This window comes from Oncorhynchus clarkii, chromosome 6 (genome assembly GCF_045791955.1).
Source record: "Oncorhynchus clarkii lewisi isolate Uvic-CL-2024 chromosome 6, UVic_Ocla_1.0, whole genome shotgun sequence".
NCBI classification, from domain to species: Eukaryota; Metazoa; Chordata; class Actinopteri; order Salmoniformes; family Salmonidae; genus Oncorhynchus; species Oncorhynchus clarkii.
Window position 1 is genome coordinate 57,178,779 of NC_092152.1, and position 25,018 is coordinate 57,203,796.

General features: G+C 45.0%; 1 protein-coding gene across 1 annotated transcript in view; it reads left to right on the forward strand.

Annotated features, from left to right (window-relative positions):
• Positions 1-23,648, forward strand: part of LOC139411345 (docking protein 4-like) — a 49,898-nt gene extending 26,250 nt beyond the window's left edge. Inside the window, exons 2-9 of the mRNA XM_071157601.1 lie at positions 4,608-4,912; positions 13,352-13,459; positions 14,034-14,148; positions 14,262-14,381; positions 19,522-19,711; positions 20,386-20,524; positions 20,720-20,834; positions 21,033-23,648. Of these exons, the coding sequence (XP_071013702.1) occupies positions 4,847-4,912; positions 13,352-13,459; positions 14,034-14,148; positions 14,262-14,381; positions 19,522-19,711; positions 20,386-20,524; positions 20,720-20,834; positions 21,033-21,175 (996 nt within the window). The 5' untranslated portion in view covers positions 4,608-4,846 and the 3' untranslated portion in view covers positions 21,176-23,648. The remainder of the gene's footprint in view (positions 1-4,607; positions 4,913-13,351; positions 13,460-14,033; positions 14,149-14,261; positions 14,382-19,521; positions 19,712-20,385; positions 20,525-20,719; positions 20,835-21,032) is intronic.
• Positions 23,649-25,018: the final 1,370 nt, after the last annotated feature.

Consider the following 25,018-nt stretch of genomic DNA (forward strand, 5'->3'; position numbering starts at 1 on the left):
CGCTTATTATCAAGTCGCTCTGTTCCCAGAGACAGGCCTGTCTGCAGCCTCTTGTCTCAACCTACACTTCCAGCAGGAACAGGTGTTCCTGCCTCGCCTTCGTTAAAGCACTGTTACCCCCGCCGTCTCACCTCACGTCCTTCTTTAACAAGCTGTTTGTTCCTCGTTCGCTGGGAGAGGAGCGAAGTGGGATTCACTAATCTCTGAATTCATTATCTGCCTATTACCATCCCCGGCACCTGGGTCCCGACAGACACTCCAATGTTCCCCTCTACCATAAACACACATTATGAAGTAGTGACTGACGATACTGTATGTCTGTCTGTCTGTCTGTTCCTAGAATCCCACTCCCGGCTCTGTGCCGGCCTAGTGGCGATGCGCCGTCGTGTAAAACAAGCAGAGTACAATGGAGTGGTTTCCTGTGCTGACACAAGGCGTGATAAGGCTTTGTTTCTGTCGGGACAATGTGTTCTCCACACACTGAACGTATATTAATACTAATGTGTTGCTCAGTGATACATCACCCGCGGGCCGTTTACTGTCCGTCTCAGGGGGGAAAAAGCTGCCGATGTGTATCGATCGTGGGAAAAAAAAGGTAAATCAGCACATCTCAATGATTATGGGGTGGAGAGGGGGTAGAGGGAGAACGGGGCCCTGGTGTTTCACTGTAGAGGCTAGCACAGAATCAGTCAGTGCAGGATCAGAATCAATGGCATGTCCTTTTTTTTTGATGTTGGGTTTTGACAAGCTGATCCTCCATTGTGTGCACCCTTGCACTCTTTATTGATCTTCCTCACACACCAGCCCACCTCTGGCTGCAGGCAACAATCCCTGTTCTCCAGGTTATTCACTGCTGACCATGGATGTTGAATAGATCTGTAATACAGCATGTGTAATGTGTAGAGTTGTACAAATCCTCCTGATTCCTCAATCACCTCCATACGTACTCTATTGAAGCTCTGTTTAACTAAGCATCACCCTGGGAGTTATTTTATCTCACCGGGGTGCACATTTGTCTCATTTGAATAGCTTTCATGGGATTTAATCGCTTTCCAATTGTGCTCCAAGATATAATGGCACATCAAGTGTGTCTCAAGCACTCCCACTATGCTAACATTGAGCCAATCCCATCCACATAAGGATCCTCTGCTCAGCCGACATATATTCTTGTTCCCAGCCGTGTGTCTTTGCCAGGTACTACTTTCTTAGAATGCTGTTAGGAGCTTGGCAAGCTAGGTTACCCACCACGGTGACACCAGCAGTCCCAGAGGGCAACAGTGGAGCCAGTCTGCAGCTGTTTAGCTCTATATGTTGTGTGTGTGTGTGTGTGTCTGTCTGTCTGTCTGTCTGCCTGTCTGTCTGTCTGTAAGGTGTGTCTGTCTGTCTGTCTGTAAGGTATGTCTGTCTGTCTGTCTGTGTCTGCCTGCCTGTCTGTCTGTCTGTCTGTCTGTCTGTCTGTCTGTCTGTCTGTCTGTCTGTCTGTCTGTCTGTAAGGTGTGTCTGTCTGTAAGGTGTGTCTGTGTGTCTGTGTGTCTGTCTGTCTGTCTGTAAGGTGTGTCTGTCTGTAAGGTGTGTCTGTCTGTCTGTAAGGTGTGTGTGTTTGTGTGTATATGTGTTAGCCCCCTCCCCAGTGTGTGTGAGCCACTTCTCTAAAACAACAGTGCTGTGAGCGATTAGCCTGGCTCTGTCCTGGTTAATGAGGACCTTGTTAAAGTTTAATGTCTCTGTTCCACCATTGTCAGGGAGATTTAGCGCCAGTTCCTCTGGGAGAAGATGCACCACACTGATTTCTGCCCCCCAGCGAGCAGAATAGTGATGCATGGGTTGACTTATAACCCGCAGTCCCCGGGGTTATATCCGCTGGGTGGGTGTGTTTAGGATCATTAAATATTGTGTGGATGAAGGGAGGGTGGGTGGCGGGCCGGCCGGTTGAATCAAGACAAAACAATACTTTAAAATCCATATATAATTATTGTGCGATTTATATCTATAGACTACATTGATTTATATCTATAGGCTACATTGAGGTTTTCCTTTCATTATTTTAGGCGATCTGGAGTTAGTGCATAACACGGAACCCAAACCGGCTGCGCACGTGCGCCATCGTGCGCTATCGTGCATACATTTATTTTGTCCCCCTACACCAAACGCGATCACGACACGCAGGTCAAAATATGAAAACAAACTCTGAACCGATGACATTAATTTGGGGACAGGTCGAAAAGCATTAAACATGTATGGAAATTTAGCTAGTTAGCCTGCACTTGCTAGCTAATTTGTCCTATTTAGCTAGCTTGCTGTTGCTAGCTAATTTGCCCTGGTATATAAACATTGAGTTGTTATTTTACCTGAAATGCACAAGGTCCTCTACTCTGCCAATTAATCCACACATAAAACGGCCAAGCGAATCATTTCTAGTCATCTCTCCTCCTTCCAGGCTTTTTCATCTTTGAACTTATATGGTGATCGGCATCTAAACTTTCATAGTATTACCACGACTTCCGGCAAAACAGTTTGTCTTTCAATTACCCACGTGGGTATAACCAATGAGGAGATGGCACGTGGGTACCTGCTTCTATAAACCAATGAGGAGATGGGAGAGGCAGGACTTTCAGCGCGATCTACGTCAGAAATAGAAAGGACTTCTATTTTAGCCCTTGGCAACGCAGACACTCGTTGGCGCACTCGAGCAGTGTGGGTGCAATAATTGAATAACATGGATTTCTAAATGTATTTTGCGATGCTAGCGCACGCGACGTGTCCGGTCTGGTCAGCATGTAAGCCTAGGCTTCAGGATCTAACTGTACGCGCGCCAAGCAGCCTACACGGCAATTGCCAAACGCTTTTGGGAACGGGCAGAAAAAGTTAAAAGTCGATCCACAGAGGCAAAAAAGGACAATGTCTGAGTTTTAATTCAATAGAGAAAAGCTTCTAAAGGGATAGTTGAAAATGAAGAGAAGGGAGGGCCAGAAAAGTAAATGTTTGGGAAAGATTTGTTGAAGTGGGAAAAGAGGATGATAGCAGTGTTATGTGTGGTGATTGTTGGGTGTTACACAAATTGGACAGTCACAAGATGGGGACTTTAAATGGCACGTCAAGGGAACTGTAGCCTGCTGTTCTGATGGGTTAAATGAAAACTGTCTGGACACTGACTGTAGGTCTATAACCTTTCACAGCCTTAATATTAAGAATTTATTGTAGTAAAATGATACACAAAATGTAGGCTAAATTACTATTTGGGAACATGAGTGGAGAAATATGATTTCTTTCTTTCAGCATCTTGAGAGAATGTGCAATTAGATGCCATCTGTAGAGGTGCTGTCTTTATCAGCATCATAAAAACTGATAGTATTTCAACCACATAAAATATGCATCCAAGCCGAACTGAAATCTTATCAGAAACATGTTGGGTCATTTTCACAGCTTCTATTCCCTTACAACCGGTCAAACTGATGTCATTTGGACATTTTTACACAGAAAATTGTTCCTTTTTTTCTTTTTTTTGAGATGACAGAGACATTTACCGAGATGGACTAGATAGATCGGATTCGTTCTATTGATTTATGACATTATGCTATAATGACAGAAGAGAAGCTGCATGTATTTAATTATAGACAGTTTGACTAAATAGCCTACCAAAATGTCGGAAATTATAAGCAGAAACATAATCTAAATCAGGCAAATAAAATCCTATGCCCCCTGTCAAATTTTATTTTCATCCAATCTGATTAGCCTATAGCGCATATTCAATATTATCGAGTTAGGGTGGGGTACTGCCCTCGGATTTTCACTGTATCACATATAGTCGGGTGGTTGCAGATGGGTTGCTAGCAATTGCGGGTGGGTGCGGGTGAACAAACCGCTTACCCGCGCACCACTAGAGCAGAACCCTGAGAATGGCATCATATGGTCACAGGAGATACTCTGCCTGCCTGTCTGTCTCACTCTGCAATGCCTCCAATGGTGTTTGTGATGTGTCTGTGTGTGTACTTGTGTGCATGCTTAAATTGCATCTCTACGAGTGAGTGTACAAGTGTGTGTTTGAATGTCTGAATAGGGGCATTGATGCCATTGGAACTACAGTCCCCCTCACTGTGGAGCTCTGCATATCACATGGCTGCTCTCGATACTGTGTCAAACAGTCTCCATGACGGATCATTTAACCAACCAACATTCTTTTGATTTGAGTTGTTATTGAAGAAGCTTTTGGGCTTTGTCAGAAGAGCATTAGAAACAATAACGAAGTCATAAAGTCTGCTTTGGTTTACAGCTGTCCGGCTGAACTTAAAATGAGTTTCCCCTCGTTACTCTGTTTTCTTCTTGCTTGACTGGGAAGGATGGTCTCCGGAAGAGCCTCTGTTTCCAAGCCCGATCTAATGGTAGTTCCAGTAGCTCCGAGACAGAGGCTGTGCTGTACACTATACATAATGATGTGTCACAGAAGCCATGCTACCTACTTGCCCTCAATAATGGTGTCTGCCAAAGCAATGAATAATGGAGGATAATGTTCCGTGTGTCTGCAAGCCACTACCATTCTCTCCTGCCACTTTAATGAATAATAGATCCCCTGTTTCTTCTCCTCTCTCTCTCCTTCTCTCCTTCTTTAGGGACTGCAACGAAAGGACGGTGGGGGACAACGAGCTGCAATAGAGGAGTGAGCGCAGTCTGAGGGCAACAGGATCTGAAAAGGAAGATTTGGCTGATATAGAGGAGGGAGAAGGTAACCCCAGGACTTAAGAGGGAAAGAGGAGGGGAGGGAGGGGGGTTAGGTGCAGGGCTGGACTGGAGGACAGAAGGACTGGATGCTAGCCTCAATAGGCCCCAGCAGGTCCCAGCTCCCACAGAGATGGCCTCCAACTTCAACGACATCGTCAAGCAGGGATACGTCCGCATGCGTAGCAGGAAACTGGGGGTGAGTGGAGCCCCAAACTGGACTGGGGGTCTTTTGGGAGTCTCTGGTCTTTGTGTGTGTGTGTGTGTGTGTGTGTGTGTGTGTGTGTGTGTGTGTGTGTGTGTGTGTGTGTGTGTGTGTGTGTGTGTGTGTGTGTGTGTGTGTGTGTGTGCTCGTGTGATTGTCTACTTGTGTATGCTTTTTCCATGTCTGCCCAAGGGAAAGATAAAGATCATTTTTGAAACAAAACAAAAGATGATACAAAACAACTCTTTGTATCTCACGAAAGAGAAATGGAAAAAGTTTTTGGGTTGATGTATTCCTACATTTTCTCTTCACCTCTGCTTCAAGCCATGAATATGAACATGCAGTATGGTAATGAAGTATGGTAATGCTTATGAGTCAGAACGGAATGACGTACATCTGGTTGTTGGAATTAGTCTTTTGGGGATGAGTCAGATGAATTATATGTCAATGAACACAAATGAAATGTTTTAATTATACACTTATGAATATTAGTCAGTATGGCACAGACTGCCTGATTTACATTTGACATTTTAGCCTCCAGTATTTCTACAGTCATCATAACGACTGCCAAGCACAATTTATCTGCTTTAGTTGTATTGATTCTCCTTGAAACTGTAGAGGATGTTCAATAATGACATTTGTTTTATTTATTCAAGTAAAATTCTCCTTAAATGGCTCGTTTTGGTTTCCCTCATTTCGCGGTATTGTTTTGCCTGTATTGGCGTGAGGCCAGAATGAGGCGTGTCCTCACGCTGATGTCAAGTCCAGGCGTCATCAGAAGAAGACTGACACGTTGTGTGTCTGTGAAATAATGAACTGGCTTCAACCTGTTCTGGGAGAAAATGCCTGGTAAAAGAAGGGTTAGATTTGTATGGCAGGGCTGTTCTCTGTTTGGTCCTCTCATGGTCTTCTTCGTTTTCCCCATAGAACCATTTTTAGTTCCAGGTAGACCCCAGACAAGGTTCTACTTAGAACCTTTTAGTTGTGAAAGGGTTCACTTGGAACCAAAAAGAGTATTAGGCTAGTAGTTTGTGCAGTAGTAGTTTAATCCTGTGGTTGTGTTGCTGTGCTCAGGGGTAAAGACACAGGCTTAGTGTCAGTGTGATGCGGCAGTCCTCTGTGATGCACAGACTCGGTTACAGACACGGGAGCTCTAAGGAGAGATTAACCATGTCTGTATCTCTCTACCTACCCAGAGGAGACAGTGGATTTACAGCTGTGCACCCCCTCTAGGCTGTATTTGATATGCTACACACACACACACACACACACACACACACACACACACACACACACACACACACAAACACACACACACACACACACACACACACACACACACACACACACACACACACACACACACACACACACACACACACACACACAACACAGACACACTGGTTTCTCTCTCAGCTGGTATTTGGCCCAGTATCTCTTATTGTGGTGTGCATACGTGTTGATGATAGGACTATCCTTCCCCCTAACCATATATCCTGTCCTACCACCTCTTCCACCCACATAATCCCTTCTTCAGCATACCCCAGCCCTGCTAACCCTGTACAATGAACCTCATACGTCCCTCCAGCGCTTTCTATCTCTGTCTCATGGCATGAAGTCTCATCTCTTCTGTGTCTGTAATTATTACAGGAGGCAGGGTCTTGGGTTTCTGACCTGAGGAGAGCACCCCTACAGTAGTTAGGCTTATCACTCTCTATGTCCTCCCCGCCTCGTTTTCTCTCTCCTCCGTGCCTCTGTGGTGGAGTCGCTAGGAAGTGTGCACTCAGCAGGATTGTGGTTACCGTGGTAGCGTGGGGGTTGTGACACATAGCTCCCCAGGGGAAGGCAAGCAGTGGATTACCTGAGTTTGGTTTTATACCCTAATCTCTCTGCTCACTCTCTCTCGCTGTCTCTGTCTCTCTGTCCACTCTCTCGCTGTCTCTCTGTCTCTCTGTCCACTCCCTCTCTGTCTCTCTGTCTTTCTGTCTCTCTGTCTCTCTGTCCACTCTCTCTCTGTCTCTCTGTCTTTCTGTCTCTCTGTCTCTCTGTCCACTCTCTCTGTCTCTCTGTCTTTCTGTCTCTGTCTTTCTCGGTCTGTCTCTCGCTGTGTCTCTCTCTCTCTTTCTCTCTGTCTTTCTGTCTCTGTCTTTCTGTTCTCTCTCTCTGTCTCTCTCTTCACTCTCTCTCTCTGTCTCTCTGTCTTTCTCGGTCTGTCTCTCGCTGTGTCTCTCTGTCCACTCTCTCTCTGTCTCTGTCTTTCTCGGTCTGTCTCTCGCTGTGTCTCTCTCTCTCTCACTGGAATCTTGTCACTGCATGTTTTTTCATGCCTTATTTTCTCCTTCATTTCTGCCTTTATCTCTTATTTTCTTTCTTTTTTACCATTCATCATCTCCCCCTGTTTTCTTCTCCATCTTGCTGCATCTCCTTGCAGTCAGCACACAAAGTGAAGTCATAGGCCTTCACTCTGTCATTGTTTTAAGTAGATTCCCCCTCCCCCAGCTGTTCTGTATTATGACTGTGCGGTATTGTAGTTGTAGTTTATATTTTATTAAGCCCTTGTCACATCCTGACCTTAGTTCCTTTTTTATGTCTCTGTTTTAGTTTGGTCAGGGCGTGAGTTGGGGTGGGCATTCTATGTTGTGTATTCTAGGTTTTGTATTTCTGTGTTTGGCTTGGTATGGTTCCCAATCAGAGGCAGCTGTCGTTCGTTGTCTCTGATTGAGAACCATACTTAGGCAGCCTGTTTTCCCACAATGGGTTGTGGGTAATTGTTTTCTGTGTTTTACCATACAGAACTATTTCGGTTTTCATTTATTTCTCTTGTTCTTTTTGTATTCAGTGTTCGAAGTGAAGAAACTTTCAAAGTTCTTGACATTTTCCACATTGACTGACCTTCAGGTCTTAAAATAATGATGGACTGTTGTTTCTCTTTGCTTATTTGAGCTGTTCATAATATGGACATGGTATTTTACCAAATAGGGCTATCTTCTGTATATCCCCTACCTTGTCACAACACAAGGAAATACATTCCACAAATTCACTTTTAAGAAGGCACACCTGTTAATTGAAATGCATTCCAGGTGACTACCTCATGAAGCTGGTTGAGAGAATGCCAAGAGTGTGCAAAGCTGTCATCAAGGCAAAGGGTGGCTAATTTGAAGAATCTCAAATATAAAATATATTTCGATTCGTTGTTGGTTACTACACACTACATGTGTTATTTCGAAGTTTTGATGTCTTCACTATTTTTCTACAATGTAGAAAAAAGTAAAAAATAAGAAAACCTTTGAAAGAATAGGTATGTCCAACCTTTTGACTGGTACTGTTTACACACACACACACACACACACACACACACACACACACACACACACACACACACACACACACACACACACACACACACACACACACACACACACACACACACACACACACACACACACACACACACACACACACACACACACACACACACACTCACACACACACACACTCACACACACACACACACACACACACCCTAAAAAAGCAAACGTGCACAAATTCACACATACTCCAGTCGAAACACTATGTATAAACACAAAATGCTGTCCACTTCTCTTATCACATACGAGCACACTCTGTCTGCACAGGCCAGAACAAGCACTCAAACACACTATCTTTTTTTCCCCTGTCAAATGTGTACCCAGACAGTCACCTTCCTCTCCTGCCAAAACCCTGCCAGTCTACTGCCACTCTGGCCTTGTAAGGCTGGACAGCTGGCCTCGCCATCTCTGTCTCTCCTCTATAGCCTATCAGAGCTGTTCCGGACCGCTGCTCTTCTTTCCTCTGTCCTCCCCCTCCTCTCTCCTTCCCCCTTATCCCCTCTTCCTCCTACCCTCCAGCTCTCACTTTCCCTCTCTCCCCAGAAGACCCTTGACTCCCCCAGTCCTCTGGTTAGGCTAATTAACTCTCTCTCTTTTTCCCTCATCTCCTCACTCTCCCTTTCTGCCTCTCCCTCCTGCTGCTTTTCAGTTATATTGCAGCAGTCCAATCAGACTAATAAGAGGCTGTTTAGCATTCCGCTTCTGTTAGCTCTCGTTCCCTATCGGTAGCGCTGTACTAGCTGGCCTCCTCTAGCCTCGGTGGAGGAACAGCCCTAATTGCTTCGCAGCCATCCCATTTGACTGTGCCCTGTGTTTTTTTTGATGAGCAGGAACATTAGGGAGGACGGTTGATCAGGGAGGATGGAGAAGGTCAGAGGAGATGTGGTTTAGATAAACACAATGTCAGCCAGGACGAGTTAAATGTTTAATCCCACCTGAAAGAGATAGGGCTGATTTGAACTGACTGACTCTGACTCACTCAGACTGGACAGAACCTTCTGGAATAACAGCTCGGTATCTTTGTCCTGATCTCTCCTTGTTTTTTTGACCTAACCCCCGTATGTCTAGTCTAGGAATGTCAGTATGATCATGTGACTTTCCATTGTATAACCGACGGTATGATGCGTAGATTGCCTCTAGCTAGATGTTACACTGACACACGACGGATTTGTGGTTTTGTTTCCTCACCTCGTGTAACTGTCAGCGGTTGTGGAAAATTGCCAGCGAAAAACCTCTGAACGTTGTTTTCTCAAGTTCAGACAATTCTAACGGAGTCAGGTCAAACTACGGTCAAACTACTGTTTCTACGGGAGGGAGAATGGAGCTGAAAATAATAACAAGAGTCAGAAATCAAATGGTTCAACTTTGAGAATCAAGCAGACTCCCTTCACCTCACAATCCCCCTGCCTCTCTGAGCCCGTTCCCACAGCTACAGTGACAGATCTCTCTCTTCTGTCTCTCTCCTCTATTCCTGTCTCTCTACTTTTTCATCCCCCGTTCTTATTTCTCTACCTGAGCCAGCCCCCCTGAGGAGCCAGTCATTGTGAGCTTCCAATGGGATCAGCTTAGAAAGATTGGATGCTGACTCATGTTTCCCCTTCAGATTTCTAGGTGAATTTAAGTGAATTGGTTTTGAATAAGATGGTGCCAATCATTCCCATTCATTTTCTTTTCAGACCTGCACATTTCTCATATTCTGAACCACACAGCCTGTGTTTGTGTGTGTTTGTGTTTGTGTGTGTTTTGATGCCTGTTGTCCTGATTTTGTGTGTTGTCCTGTTTGTGTTGTCCTGTGTGTGTTTGTGTTGTCTGTGTTTGTGTTGTCCTGTGTGTGTGTTTGTTTTGTTCTGTGTGTGTTTGTGTTGTCTAGTGTGTGTTTGTGTTGTCCTCTTTGTGTTGTCCTGTGTGTGTGTTTGTGTTGTCCTGTGTGTTGTATAATAAGCTGGATATAAGCGTGGTGTCAACCAGTTAGTGTTATTGGGCTCCCGAGTGGCGCAGCGGTCTAAGGCACTGCATCTCAGTGCAAGAGGCGTCACTACAGTCCCCGGTTCAAATCCACGCTGTCCAGATGTGATTGGGAGTCCCATAGGGCGGCGCACAACTGGCCCAGCGTCGTCTGGATTTGACCGGGTTAGGCCGTCATTGTAAATACGAATTTGTTCTTAAATGACTTGCCTAGTTGAATAAAGGTTACATTTATTTTTTATTTCAAATCAGCCGGTTAATCCTGGGACCAGGCTGGGGTGGGGCTCGTCCCAACTGGGCTGCTGTGACAGGCAGGATCTCCTGGGAGCTAGGGGGATTAATGTAGGCTAACTGCCTCTGGCCCCTTCTGGGGCAGTCGGGAGCCAGGGATGGGGAGGAAAACCAGGGCGGAGACAATTAGACTGAGGAAGGCAATCTGAGTGCAGTAGCAGAAGAAATGTTCAGGGAAGATACATTAGTGGGTCTGTGTGTAATGTATTTGCACATTACACTGTATGTGGATCTTTGTGTTCCCGTCAGTGTGTCCAAAGAAGAGCTCCGATATCAATCTCTGAAAGGGTTCTTAAAGGGTGTAATGGTTACGATATTGATCATTGATAACCCTCATGAATGCCGAGCCCACTCTCGGTAAGTGTGTGACTTGACTTTTCACATTCTCTTATCGGCACACTGGGGAGATCAATAGTTCCTTACTCATGCAAGGTTCTCTCTCTCTCTCACTCACTCACTCACTCACTCACTCACTCACTCACTCACGCCTCCCAGCCTGTTTACAGGGGATTAGCTCCACCTCAGGGGAGAGAGCCATGCAAACAAGGAATCCATGTCTACCTGTCTGGAATATCAATGGCAACCTACAAAATACTGCCCTTTCGCTGTTCAGAAATGGCATGGGAGAAGGGACATTTGGAATAGAATGGGAGACCATCTCCACAAATCTCATTGTTACAGGCACCTTTGCTTTCAACAGATAAAGGCTGGGACAAAAGGTCTCTCTCTCTCTCTTTCTTTGTCTGTCTTTCTGTCCGTGGTGGCCAGAGTAATTCTCCCTGTAGGGGTGCTGTCAGGATCTGTGCTTTTTGACTTGGCTGGGTCAGTCTGTTTTGTAAAATGCATTAGGCCAGGGTCGACAGGGCAGGGAGCATCGCTCCTCTCGCCTGGGGGACAAAGACCCTTGAAATTGGTGACAGCAGAGGTGGATCATGTGGCAGGCCTGTGATCTTGGGTTTGCTGTGTTCAGGTGGTGGTGGTGGTGGTGGTTGTGTGTCTAGATGGGCTTTTCCTGCCTCTGAACACATAGTATGATCAGAGAGACATTGATTTTTGATTGCTTCAATGTATATTTTTTTGAAGAAAGGTAGGCTAATACATGACTATTCAGTTCAGTTCTGAACGATGTGACGTCCATCACTTCCTCATATTTAATGAACCAATGAACCTCATACCAAGGTATCGCAGCAGAATTCACAGCTCCCACTCCTCTCTCTCTCTCTCTCTCTCTCTCTCTCTCTCTCTCACTCTCTCTCTCCCCCTCTTTCCCTGTCTACCATATCCTCTGTTTCTCTCTCCCTTTCTTTTTTCATCTCTATGTTGCTGCTCCTCCACCCACTAGCTTAATTACCAGGTTTCACAGTCAGTTTGCCTGGCAAGGCCTGATTGCTCTGAGCACTGGAGCTGAGGGCGGAGAAGAAGGGGGCGAGGGGGAGAACGGAGGGGGACACGATAGTAGACTGCAAGCTTGCCAACACGCACGCGCACACAGCTCCAATGAAGAACGGAGCCCATTGGTTTGGAAAAGCATTGTGGAGAATCAGGAGCTAGGTGGCAGATACATAGAGGTAAATCTCCATTGAACAGCTTGATATCGCTGAGACACAATGGACTGGTGAGCACCTGCTCTCACCTCGCCGTCAGGTGTCCCACTGAAGGTAGCACTTTCATCCTGCTGACGCCAGGATCAGACAGGCAAGCAGCGATAGAGCTTCCGCTCTCCTCAAGGTGTAAACTCTTTACACCAATTAAAAAAAGAAAACGACACATCAGAGCAACGCTTTTTCCTTTCACCATGTCTCCATTTGAGCACGCTCACATTATGGTGTGCCTTTGTTGATGGCGCTCTTGTTTAATGTCTCGTAAAAATACAATTGCATATTTAATTGGTCTTGTTATCTCTGTCACGGTGACACCGGTGTTTTGTCGGTGAACAGCAGTGAGACATTGTCACTCAGTTTGGGGTCTTTGTATTCATTACAACTGAGTCAGTGCACTAAGGGATTTCACTGGCTCTGTGGCCCCTAGCTAATAAACAGGGGTGTGATAATGGGTTAGGGAAAGAGGAATGTGGGGATTGGTTTAGGGATGGCTGGCCCTGTACTGTACAGGTCCTGGGGTTGCCCTGGCAACAGGAGGACAGTGGAACATCAATAAAATAAAGGCCCTGCCTTTTATAACAGAGATAAGGGGGATAAATGTCGCTAAAGCAATAGCGCTCATATTGATGTGTGTGTGTGTGTGTGTGTGTGTGTGTGTGTGTGTGTGTGTGTGTGTGTGTGTGTGTGTGTGTGTGTGTGTGTGTGTGTGTGTGTGTGTGTGTGTGTGTGTGTGTGTGTGTGTGTGTGTGTGTGTGTGTGTGTGTGTGTGTGTGTGTGTGTGTGTGTGCGCGCGCGTGTGTGTGTGCGTGTGTGCATGCGTGCAATGGATTTCTCATTATTCCGCCAGGAGAGTTTGTGTCTTTGTCTGCCTCTTAACTCAATATCATATGCATAATAGAATTGTCTTGTATGAACAATGTTAGACTCCATGACACAGACCCGGTACGCTCCTTCTCATGTTCTACCTGTCTCTCTTGTTCTCTCTTGTGTCTCTCTTTCACATTGCTAATCACTAAATGCTATTTGATTTTTCTTAGAATGCTTCCTGGTTCATTGATCAGGTAAAGCAGAGGCAACCATTGTGTGCCTGCTCTTGATAGCAAAAGATTGTAAATCGTTAGGCTTGAATGGGGTGGATATGTTAACATTGGCTTTGCTGTCGGGTGGCTGGTTGCAGTATGTTAACTGACTGTTTTTTGTGTGTTGAGATTTACCGTCGCTGCTGGCTGGTGTTTAAGAAGTCGTCCAGTAAAGGACCACGCAGACTGGAGAAGTACACTGATGAGAAGTCCGCTTACATCAGAGTCTGTCCTAAGGTACCCCCCCACCCCCCCGACCACCCCAGAAAGTGCTGCATGATAAGTCACGTTTCAATTGGCAAATGTCAGTTTGAAGTATGATGTCTGAGTGTGGCGCGTATGGTATTACTGTGAGTGGGTGATATATCTGTGTGCGTGTGTGTGTGTGTGGGGGAGGGGCATTTGAAAGTCAGTCATTCAGTCAGTCTGTTCTCTGAGCCCCCCGTTCAGCTGCGGGGAGCAAAAGTGCATGTCTGGAGGGATCCACACACACACACACAGACACACACACACACACACACACAAAGGCTGAAGGAAATGAGAGTGACACAGACGTTGCTCACATCAAAGCCAGCCTCCCAATCCCAGACAGATTCCAGGCCTCCCTGAAGTGTCTGAGCATGGGGTGCCCTCCTCCAAAACACCCCGGACCCCACTACACCTGGCTACAACACTCCCTCTTTCTCTCCTCTCTTTCTGAAAACTGAATCTGACCAACCGGTGGCACATCATACAGTATTTTGACAGCTTTTTAAAAATCCTTTCAACCTCTCTGTGTTTGTCTGACCTCTTGACCTCTCCTGTTGCCTAGGTGACAGAGATCAGCAATGTGAAGAATGTCACAAGGCTCCCAAGGGACACCAAGCGCCAGGCAGTAGCCATCGTCTTTACCGATGACACCTCACGCACGTTCACCTGTGAATCAGGTACTCCACACCACACCTACTGTATTGTAATATATGTCCTCACAGTGTACAATTATCTCTAAAGCTTCCTGTTTTATGACGTCTCTCTTTACATCCCATTGGTCTAAACTCAGAGCTAGAAGCAGAGGAGTGGTTCAAAACTCTGTCAATCGAATGCCTGGGGACCCGCCTCAATGACATCAGTCTAGGAGAGCCGGACTTGCTGGCAGCAGGTGTTCAGTGTGAACATACAGGTGAGTGTCTTGACTCACTAGCACCATGACACAGTCCTGCTCGACTTTGCTTTATGGCTATGTTTGCATGCATTATTACTTATTACTCATCCTCAAAACAACAGTTAGCTAGGTTTCCATCCAACTGGTGTCAGAATTTCATGCGAATATAAAAAAATATGAATAAAAACAACACAGCCATTTTCCCACCAGAGATGTTTACATCAAATGGACTTGTTGCGGATAAAAAAGCAGTGTGTAGTGACGTAGTGCACATTAAAATGACTGTAGAGGTTCATTTCCCATGTATCCCCCCCCAAAAAAGTTAACCGTGTTTTCAACACATTTTCAACTCCGCTAATAGTTTTGCCACAAAACAAATTAGCGTTATAGGCTATAGCAAATGTGCCCACTCTGGTCTTGGCACTTGCTCTCTCGTTGCTCATAAAGGTGTTTACACTGCCATCTCTCGCATAATTCATTTACAGACACAAGAAGATTCCACCTTGTCTAGCGTATTTTGGTTTGTCGACATTTGGAAAGTTGACAGACAAATTTTCCATCAGGCCTGTCGTGCCATTTTTTTTTAATCGGATATGTACTTTACTCACATTAAAAGATTGGATAGAAATGTGGTTATTGAAAAAAAGTCCAATTAAATGTATTTTCCATGTACTGTAGATTCCACATCGCAATACATTGGGAAATTACATTGAAACTACATTGATTCAAACAGTTGTGTGCCCAGTGGAATGGTTTAAGGACACTCGACTCTGCTATTCAACCAAATGGCTTTTCCATTCTCCGTATGGATCGAACAGCAGCTTCAGGTAAGATTATGGGGGAGGTGTATGCTTCCTCATCAACAATTCCTAGTGTACCGAAGTTGAAAACATGTAGAGCTTCTGTTCACCTGATCTGGAGTTTCTGATGCTAAAATGCCAACCCCACTAAATGCCAAGGGAATTCACGCATGTTATTATCACAGCTGTGTGCATACCGCCACAAGCAAACACCAAGGCGGCACTCAGCAAACTGTACATGAACATTAGCCAGCAAGAATCCTCACACCCGGAAGCAATCTTTATTGTCATGGGTAATTTTAACCAAGATAGTTTAAAACACATTCTTCCAAAATAAAGTACTACCAACATGTTTCCTGTCCCACGAGAGGAAACAACGTGCTGAACCATGCACTGTATATACAAACATCCGTGATGCCATCCCTCACCCCCACTTTGGCCAATCCAAAAGTATGTGGACACCTGCTCGTCAAACATCTCCTTCCAAAATCATGGCCATTAATAAGTTGGTCCCATCTTTGGTGCTACAACAGCCTCCACTCTTCTGGGAAGGCTTTCCACTAGATGTTGGAACATTGCTGCGAGGACTTGCTTCCATTCAGCCAAAAGGGCATTAGTGAGGTCGGGCACTGATGTTGGGCGATTAGGACTGGCTCGCAGTCTGCGTTCCAATTCATCCCAAAAGTGTTCGATGGGGTTGAGGTCAGGGCTCTGTGCAGGCCAGTCAAGTTCATCCATACCGATCTCGACAAACCATTTCTGTATGGACCTCACTTTGTGCACGTGGACATTGTCATGCTGAATCAGGAAAGGGCCTTCCCCAAATGTTTGCCACAAAGTTGGAAGCACAAAAATCATCTAGAACGTCATTGTATGCTGTAGCGTTAGGATTTCCTGCCATTGGAACTAAGTGATCTAACCATGAAAAAAAAAACAGCCCCTTTCCGTTATTCCTTCTCCAACAAACTTTACAGTTGGCACTATGCATTGGGGCATCTAGTGTTCTCCTGGCATCTGCCAAACCCAGATTTGTCAGTCACAATAAAAATCCAGAAATACCCCAACCAAAAACTCTGAATGAACAGAAATATCCATACCATGCTGAGAACCCATACTGCAACATTCAATGTCAGAAGAACAAAACCCAGATGACTTGGTGTGAGACGTGTACAAGACAATACAGACACAAACTTGAATTGATGTTCGACAAATCCAGATGTGTGGTTCCCACCGAAGCCTCCCTCCCGACAAGCTTTACACATTCTATGCTCGCTTTGAGGCGAGCCGCCAGGAAGACTCTCGCAGCTCCAGACGACAAAGTGATTTTGCTCTCCAAGGCTGACGTGAGGAAAACTCTCAAAAGAGTGAATACTCACAAAACTGCGTCTTCAGAGTGTGTGCTGGTCACCAAGGCGTCTCCAATGTCTTCTCTGACATCTTCAACCTGTATTCTTGTAAACCACTGGCTGTAACACATCCTCCACACAGACTCTTAACACAGGGGTCCCCCAGGGGTGTGTCCTCAGCCCTCTGCTGTGCTCCCTATTCACCCATGACTTGACAGGGCACCAACTCCATCATCAAGTTTTCTGATGACACCATGGCTGTAGGACTGATAACCAACAAAGATCAGTCAGCCTATAGGTAGGAGGTAAATTAATTGTCATTGTGGTCCTAGGAAAATAACCTCTCCCAAAAAGTCAGCAAAACAAAAGAGTTGATTGTTGATTTCAGAAAGCAGAAGATGGACATGCCCTGATCCACATCAACAGGACTGCAGTAGAGAGTCAGCAGTTTTATGTTCCTCTGCGTCTACATCACCGAGAACTTGACATGTACCCCACCACTCTTGTCAAGAGGCTACAACAGCATCTCTACTTCCTAAGGTGGCTGAAGAAAATCAGCAAAAGTGTCCTGACCAGCTGCATCACAGCCTGGTACATGAATTACTCTGTTCATGACTGCTAGGCCCTCCAGCGGGTGGTGAAGACGGCCTGGTACATCCCTGGGACCGTGCTCCCACCAATCCAGGACAATTACTCAAAACAGTGCCTGAGGAAAGCCCGCATCATCATCAGGTAGCTTAGCGGTTAGACCTGAGCCGACAAGTGGGAAAAAAAAAATCGGTTGATGTGCTCTTGAGAAAGGCTGTTAACCCTGATTTCTCCAGGGCCACCGTTCTACTATGGCTGACCCTGTAAAACAACACATTTCACTGCACCTATCCGGTGGACGTGACAATAACAAAATTATATTTATATACAGTGTCTTCGGAAAGTATTCAGACCCTTGACTTTTCCCACATTTTGTTATGTTAGTCTTATTCTAAAATTTATTAAATTGTTTTTTCCCCTCATCAATCTACACACAATAACCCATAATGACAAAGAAAAAACAGGTTTGTAGAAATGTTTGCTAATTATTATTATTTTTTAAACAGAATACATAATTTACATAAGTATTCAGACCCTTTACTCAGTACTTTGTTGAAGCACCTTTGGCAGCAATTTCAGCCTTGAGTGTTCTTGGATATGACGCTACCAACTTGGCACACCTGTATTTGGTGAGTTTCTCCCATTCTTCTCTGCAGATCCTCTCAAGCTCTGTCAGGTTGGATGGGGAGCGTCGCTGCACAGATATTTTCATGTCTCTCCAGAGATGTTCGATCGGGTTCAAGTCCGGGCTCTGGCTGGGCTACTCAAGGACATTCAGAGACTTGTCCCGAAGCAACTCCCGAAGCAACTCCTGCAATGTCTTGGCTGTGTGCCTAGGGTCATTGTCCTGTTGGAAGCACCTCTGGAGCAGGTTTCATCAAGGATCTCTCTGTACTTTGCTCCATTCATCTTTGCCTTGATCCTGACTAGTCTCCCAGTCCCTGCCGCTGAAAAACACCCCCACAACATGATGCTGCCACCACAATGCTTCACCGTAGGGATGGTGCCAGGTTTCCTCCAGACATGACACTTGGCATTCAAGCCAAAGAGTTTAATCTTGGTTTCATAAGACCAGAGAATATTTTTTCTTGAAGTCTGAGAGTCTTTGGGTGCCTTTTAGCAAACGCCAAGCGGGCTGTCATGTGCGTTTTACTGAGGAGTGGCTTCTGTCTGGCCCTCTTCCATAAAGTCCTGATTGGTGGAGTGCTGCAGAGATGGTTGGTCTTCCTGAATGTTATCCCATCTCCACAGAGGAACTCTAGAGCTCCCTGACCAAGGCCCTTCTTCCCGATTGCTCAGCTCCAAACTTGTTCAATTTAAGAATGATGAAGGCCACTGTGTTCTTGGGCACTTTCAGTGCTGCAGAATATTTTTGGTAACCTTTCCCAGATCTGTGCCTCAACACAATCATGTCTCGGAGCTCTACGGACAATTCCGTTGACCTCATGGCTTGGTTTTTGCTCTGAAATGCACTGTCAACTGTGGGACCTTATATAGACAGGTGTGTGCTTCATGTCCAATCAATCATGTCCAATCAATTTAATTTACCACAGGTGGACTCCAATCAAGTTGTACAAACATCTCAAGGATGATCAATGGAAACAGGATGCACCTGAGCAAAATTTCAAGTCTCATAGCAAAGGGTCTGAATACGTATTATAAATGAGGTATTTCTGTGTATAATTTTAAATACATTTGCAAGCATTTCTATAAACCTGTTTTCGATTCGTCATTACGGGGTATTGTGTGTAGATTTCTGATTATAATCTTTTTACAAATTCATTTTAGAATAAGGCTGTAAAGTTAACAAAATGTGGAAAAAGTCCAGGGATCTTAATGAAGGAAGGCACTACTTATCGAAGGCACCGTATACTGTGTATATATCCACGAGCTGTTCACTCCTTTACCGTTAGAGCGTGGGGTCTGATACCAACAGGCTCAGAGACAGTTTTAACTACAAGCCACCAGACTGCTGAACACTTAAACTAGACTGACCACCTGCACTGACTTTCCGCACCTTAACGCACGCACGCACGCACGCACTCATTCACTCACTCACTCACTCACTCACTCACTCACTCACTCACTCACTCACTCACTCACTCACTCACTCACTCACTCACTCACTCACTCACACACACACACACACACACACACACACACACACACACACACACACACACACACACACACACACACACACATTCTTGTTACACACACATTCTTGTTACACACACATTCTTGTTACACACACAATACAGCTGCTGCTACCAGTCTCTTATTATTATTGCAAAATGGATCATCACTTCAACTCTCTGTGATGCTTTGTGGATACGGGTCCTGGCTTTCTACAAGTCACTTTATAATGTGTGGTATGTCATGCTGAACTAAGACTAGTAATATCCCTTCCTGTCTCCCTGACAGAGCGTTTCAATGTGTTCCTACTGCCCTGTCCTAACCTGGACATCTATGGGGAGTGTATGATGCAGATCACCCATGAGAATATCTACCTGTGGGACATCCACAACCCTCGCACCAAACTGGTTACCTGGCCTCTCTGCTCCCTGCGCCGCTACGGACGAGATGCCACGCGCTTCACCTTCGAGGCTGGACGGTGAGGGAGACACTCACTGAGGGAGGGAGGGGTATGGAGAGTGAGGGATGGGGAGAAGAATGCAAAAGCTGCAGGAAAGCAGGACTGTGTAACCAGTTGTCTGTGCCTAGCCCATAGATCGCTTGATGAAAAACACATACAGACCACACACACTCATGCTCGCACGTACGTGCACAAAAAACACACTCACACACACACACACACACACACACACACACACACACACACACACACACACACACACACACACACACACACACACACACACACACACACACAGAGACAGGAGCCCTGTCCGGCAGAGCCTCATAAAGAGATTGATTGAATAGATTAGAGGAAAATCAATGGTGAGCGAGGCGTTCTTATCTCCTCCTGCGCTTTGATAAACTTGAAAAGAAAGGATTCGGTCCACTTGCAGGGTGCCCCCCAAAGGACAAAGATAAGAGTGATGCACTGTCAGTAGGGAGAACGTAGTCCCACACTGCCACCTAGTGGTGTTTAGGATGCAGTATTATTGGCTGCTATTTGCTTGAGAACAATTTGTGGTGAATAGTGTGCCTGAAAAATGACTTTTTGCAAAAACACAGCTATATAAGATGATTTGTTGATATGACCTATTATGGCCTGTATACACATGCATGTTGTACTGAGTAGTGTGTGTTGGTGTGTTCCAGGATGTGTGACAGTGGAGAAGGCCTGTACACCTTCCAGACGCGGGAGGGAGAACAGATCTACCAGAGAGTCCACTCCTCCACCCTGGCCATCGCTGAGCAGCACAAGAGAGTTCTGATGGAGATGGAGAAGAACAGCAGAGTAGGGCACAGTTATACACACACACACACACACACACACACACACACACACACACACACAGTATTCTCCCTGGTGGTTATATAATGGTTATATAATACTGTGTAATACAATATGTAATACTATATAATACTGTGTAATACAATATGTGATACTATATCATACTGTGTTTTTAGTACATTTTTTTCTCTCTGTCAGTTGTCTAAAGGTTCTGAGGCGAGCTCCTACCCCTGTACCCCCACAGCCATCCTGCCCCGCAGTGCCTTCTGGCACCATATCACTGGCACCCAGGGGGGCATGGACCCAGCCCATGGTAAACCACAGCCTAGACTACAATCTCAACCACACAGCACTGGGGCTAGAGTGGGAACATTGGTCTGAATATGGAAAGTGTAAACGTTTGAACATGGGGTCTGGAGTTTAACGAATCATACAGAAGCTTATAGAGTAGGCTGCACCTGTAGACATGACTTTTTCTCGTCTGTCTCTTGTGTCCTGTCCTGTCCTGTAGGTGACATGTTTGGTGGTTCTCAGACTGGCGCTGATGCAGACCTGCTCTCCACCCGGCTGCCCTCAGAGCCACGCCACGCTACCATGCCCCTGGCACACAGCCGACACTCCCCCGCCCGCTACCCCACCTACCCCAGCCAGTGATCCCAGGGGTGCATTGCAGACCCCTAGCCTCCTCCACTCTATACACCGCACTCCTCCTATTCTCCTTTCTCTGCAGTGCTTACCTCAACTCCACGCCCCCTCATCTACCCTCCAGCCAATCAGGTTGGGTTGTGGGGAGTGGGCTCTAAGATGGGGTCATAGGACCTCCCCTAAAGCTGGGAGCTCTGTGAAGCAGGACGTGACAGCGCCTCTGGTCTTCTCTTCTTCTTCCAAAGGCTGGTTACCTGAAGGAACTTCAACTCCCAGAATCCCTCACGGTGGGGGCAAAGTGCATTGTGCGAGCCAGCAGTGGCTTGTTGCCTCTTAGTGAGCTGACATTGTGGCATGGTGCATCTCTCTTTGCTCTGCTGTGGGTGTGGAGGAGGAACAGGAGGAGAATGGGTGTGAGCTGTAAGGATGTGATTTAGTCTCCTCTCTAACCCCTGTGAAATCTTATTTTCTGATGGGATTCAGTCAGCTCTCCATCACCTCAACCCCCTTCGCAACAGACCTCTTCATGTACCTCATGCCAGCTCTTAGCAAAGTTCAATGTTAGGGGCTCAGGACGTCCCCATACAGCTCTTATTAGGGGCAGAACAGTAGGACCCCTTCCTACCATCCCTGCTCTCCAGCATGATAAGGATTGTGGCGCTCGCTCCAACCCATAACCTCAATCTGACAGACACATATGTAAGACAACAGTTTCTTCCCAAGTACTGGCCTTGGCTTCCTTCTTCAACTATGTGTGGGTGGAAGAGGGACTGTCCCTGGACTACCATCCAAACAAACACCTGGTCTAATTCCACAGAGAAACAAAGGACCACTTGTCTTTCATCTTTCTTTCTTTAAAATATTAACTTGTAGCAGACTTAACAACCTGACTTTACCTTGTATACTGTTCTGTCTGATAAAGAAAATAGACAGATTTTTCTGGAAGGATAGAGGGAGGCAGTGATGAGAGGGAGGGAGAGCCATATGCCTCTGAAGTCATGACTTCGTTTGTTGTTTTCTCCTGGTTTCCTGCCATTGGGTTGTGAAGACATCCAAGGCTGTTCATAATATGGTAATGGAACCCTGTCGCGCGCGCGTGCGTGTGTGCGTGCGTGCGTGTGTGTGTGTGTGTGTGTACTGCATGAATGGGATATACAGTTACTGTCATTTGGCCACTTTAAAACCTATGTTAAGAGAGAATTTAGACATGGTAAAGAATAAGCTAGATAGACGTCACAAAGATGTAGCCACTCCCTCAAACCTCATCATTATTGTGGAGGTCCTTGGTCTGAGGGAGACACCACGGACTGTGTCATAGTGTGGCTCCTCATTGAGTGTCCTGTCAGGCACAAGAGTATAATGAACTAGTGAAGTTGTGATAACCATTGTTACTGTCCCGTGTTTGTAGCTTCACAGACTTTCTGGTGTGTGGGGGTGGGTTATCGCCTGACCAAAATGGTTCTTGACATGTTTGCACTTGTTTTTTTTCCTTCTTTAAAAAAAAAATGTGTTTTTGATAAAGCAGGAGCCATTGCTCTTAATTTGGGTCATGTGAGGGATAAGCACAGATCTAGGGCGGGTCCATAAGTTACCTGCCTCAGAGACCCTCACATGGAGTCCTTTCATTTTAGGGGTGTAGCCTAGATACAGCTAGTGGGTTAGTTAGTAGATGACTGTTGCACAAAGAGAGAAACACATGTTTATATAGCTGGAAGTATAAAACCTGCCCTCTACACAGTTCTTACATAAGATTGAGTTTATAACTAATAATGCTAATTATTTTAACCCGTCGCAAGATTAGCAGATTTGATTGACTATGAAGTAAGACTTTCCAACTGTGTATTAATTTGTGACACTTGGATATGACCCAACTAATACCACCATGTAGTTAGAGATTGGACTAATATGAAATATATATATATATATACACAGTATTTCACCACTGTTAATGTTATTATATGTGAAGCTTATAAAATGAGGTAATTTTCTAATCTCCGTGACTAGGTGTAATGTTATTTATTTGAGTTGGCCAGAGTGGGACAGTCTGATGTCTAAGGCTACTTGTTAAATGCTGGAATCCAATAAAACACACATTTACAGCTTATTTATCTCATGTTAACATAAAGGGCTAAGCTTTTTGTTTAACATAATCTTTACCCTGTGTATTTGTGTTTGTGTACATACATGAGTTGTTGTTGCTGCCCCCTTGGGCTCTTGAAAATACAGCTATTTATTTCACATCGTGTGGTCTCTAGATGTGTGTGTTTGTGAGAGAGAGTGTGCGGTGTATGGCTGAATGTTCTGTGACAGGGATTGTCTGGGGGACGTTTCTTTGAAATGCATGCACTCTACACATTTTTATACTGCGTAACGATGGTAAGATTGAAATGTTGTGGACTTGTTCGTCCAGATATGTGGGCGAAGACTTTTTTTTACAGACGTTTACTTGGCACAAGGAAATAAAGAACAACGATTCACCTGATCATGGGGTCATCGAAGTGATTTACTTTCATTGGATGAAAGAGAGATGTTACCATGGGGATGATGTATGGAGGGGAAGGCTTGATACAAGTCTTCTGGAATGGGAGGAGTCTTCATACTCCCTCCATGGGTCCGAAACGACCACGTTTCATTCCATTTCGTCCCCTTTACCTCCTCTCCTTGAAACTATTTTGCCTTAGACGTCACGTTTCCGTCGCTGCTCTTTCTCTTGGTTCTCTTTTTTATCGTCGCTGTCTGGTGAAAACCGCATCTCCAAAACAGAACCGTTTCAGGACATTGAAAAGATTAGAACATTTTCCCACGAACAAACATACAATTATGAAACTCCCAAAGCTATTTCGAATAGGATGTATTGGTGCCAGAGTCATGAAAGGTTCAGAGTACATTGAGGGGAGTTAGTGCTTTAAATAAATGTAAAAAATAAAACATTTGGCAAAATGTTTTGTTTGGTTTTCATCAGACAAGCGAGCGTCATTACGGAACCTGCTTTTTCATAACAATTCTATCGGCCAAATCCCTCCTGGATAAGAATTGCAATATGACTGGATATCTCATGATGGATTGAACATCTGTTTATTGTGGTGGTGAAAATGTTGTTTTATTACAATGTTTGTAATCATTTCACAGGCATTTTGGATCACTCCTTAGCTTTGTGGTTGATACTGGGTTGTTTCCACAGAACGTACATGTTACTCAACATCAACACCAGTACTTATTTGCATAGCAGGCACACAAATGCAAACTTTACCTCACATGTCACATACAATTCACTTGCACGTTTGTATATTTAACAATACTTTAACTACATTTTACAACTGCTAATGGACTAAATTGTGGGCCAAGCCACCTGTCGACAAATATTCAATTTCACCAGGATGTTTGAAAAATAGAAAACATATTTTGCTATCTTTGTTTGCCAGCTGTCCAGCATTAGTCTTGTTAGGTTCAGGAACCTATTTCTGCTGGTGAGGAATGGCTTGGACAAGCTGAGGTACCCAAATTTCAACCTCCAAACATGTTCCTCCTCCATGTTAATCATACATCTGCTAAATGTGCGTTCAGAAAGTTTGATAATAGTTTAATTCGTCAAAAGCATTTTTACAGAGGCAAAGATGTTCGTGTTCTGTAGGAAAATTGTTTATTTCAGACATTCACCACAAATGATTGGTTTATGTTCATTGTACTATTCCTGGTATCTGTTTAGGTTAGTTGGCACATAATGGAGGACTTCTTAAACCAACCTCCTCTCCAAAAAGAAAGGAGGACCAAGTCACTCTTCATATAATGAATTAAATTGCCTTTATTTGTATGGCACATTCAATTAAACAAAGTTGAAATACTCCTCTCTGC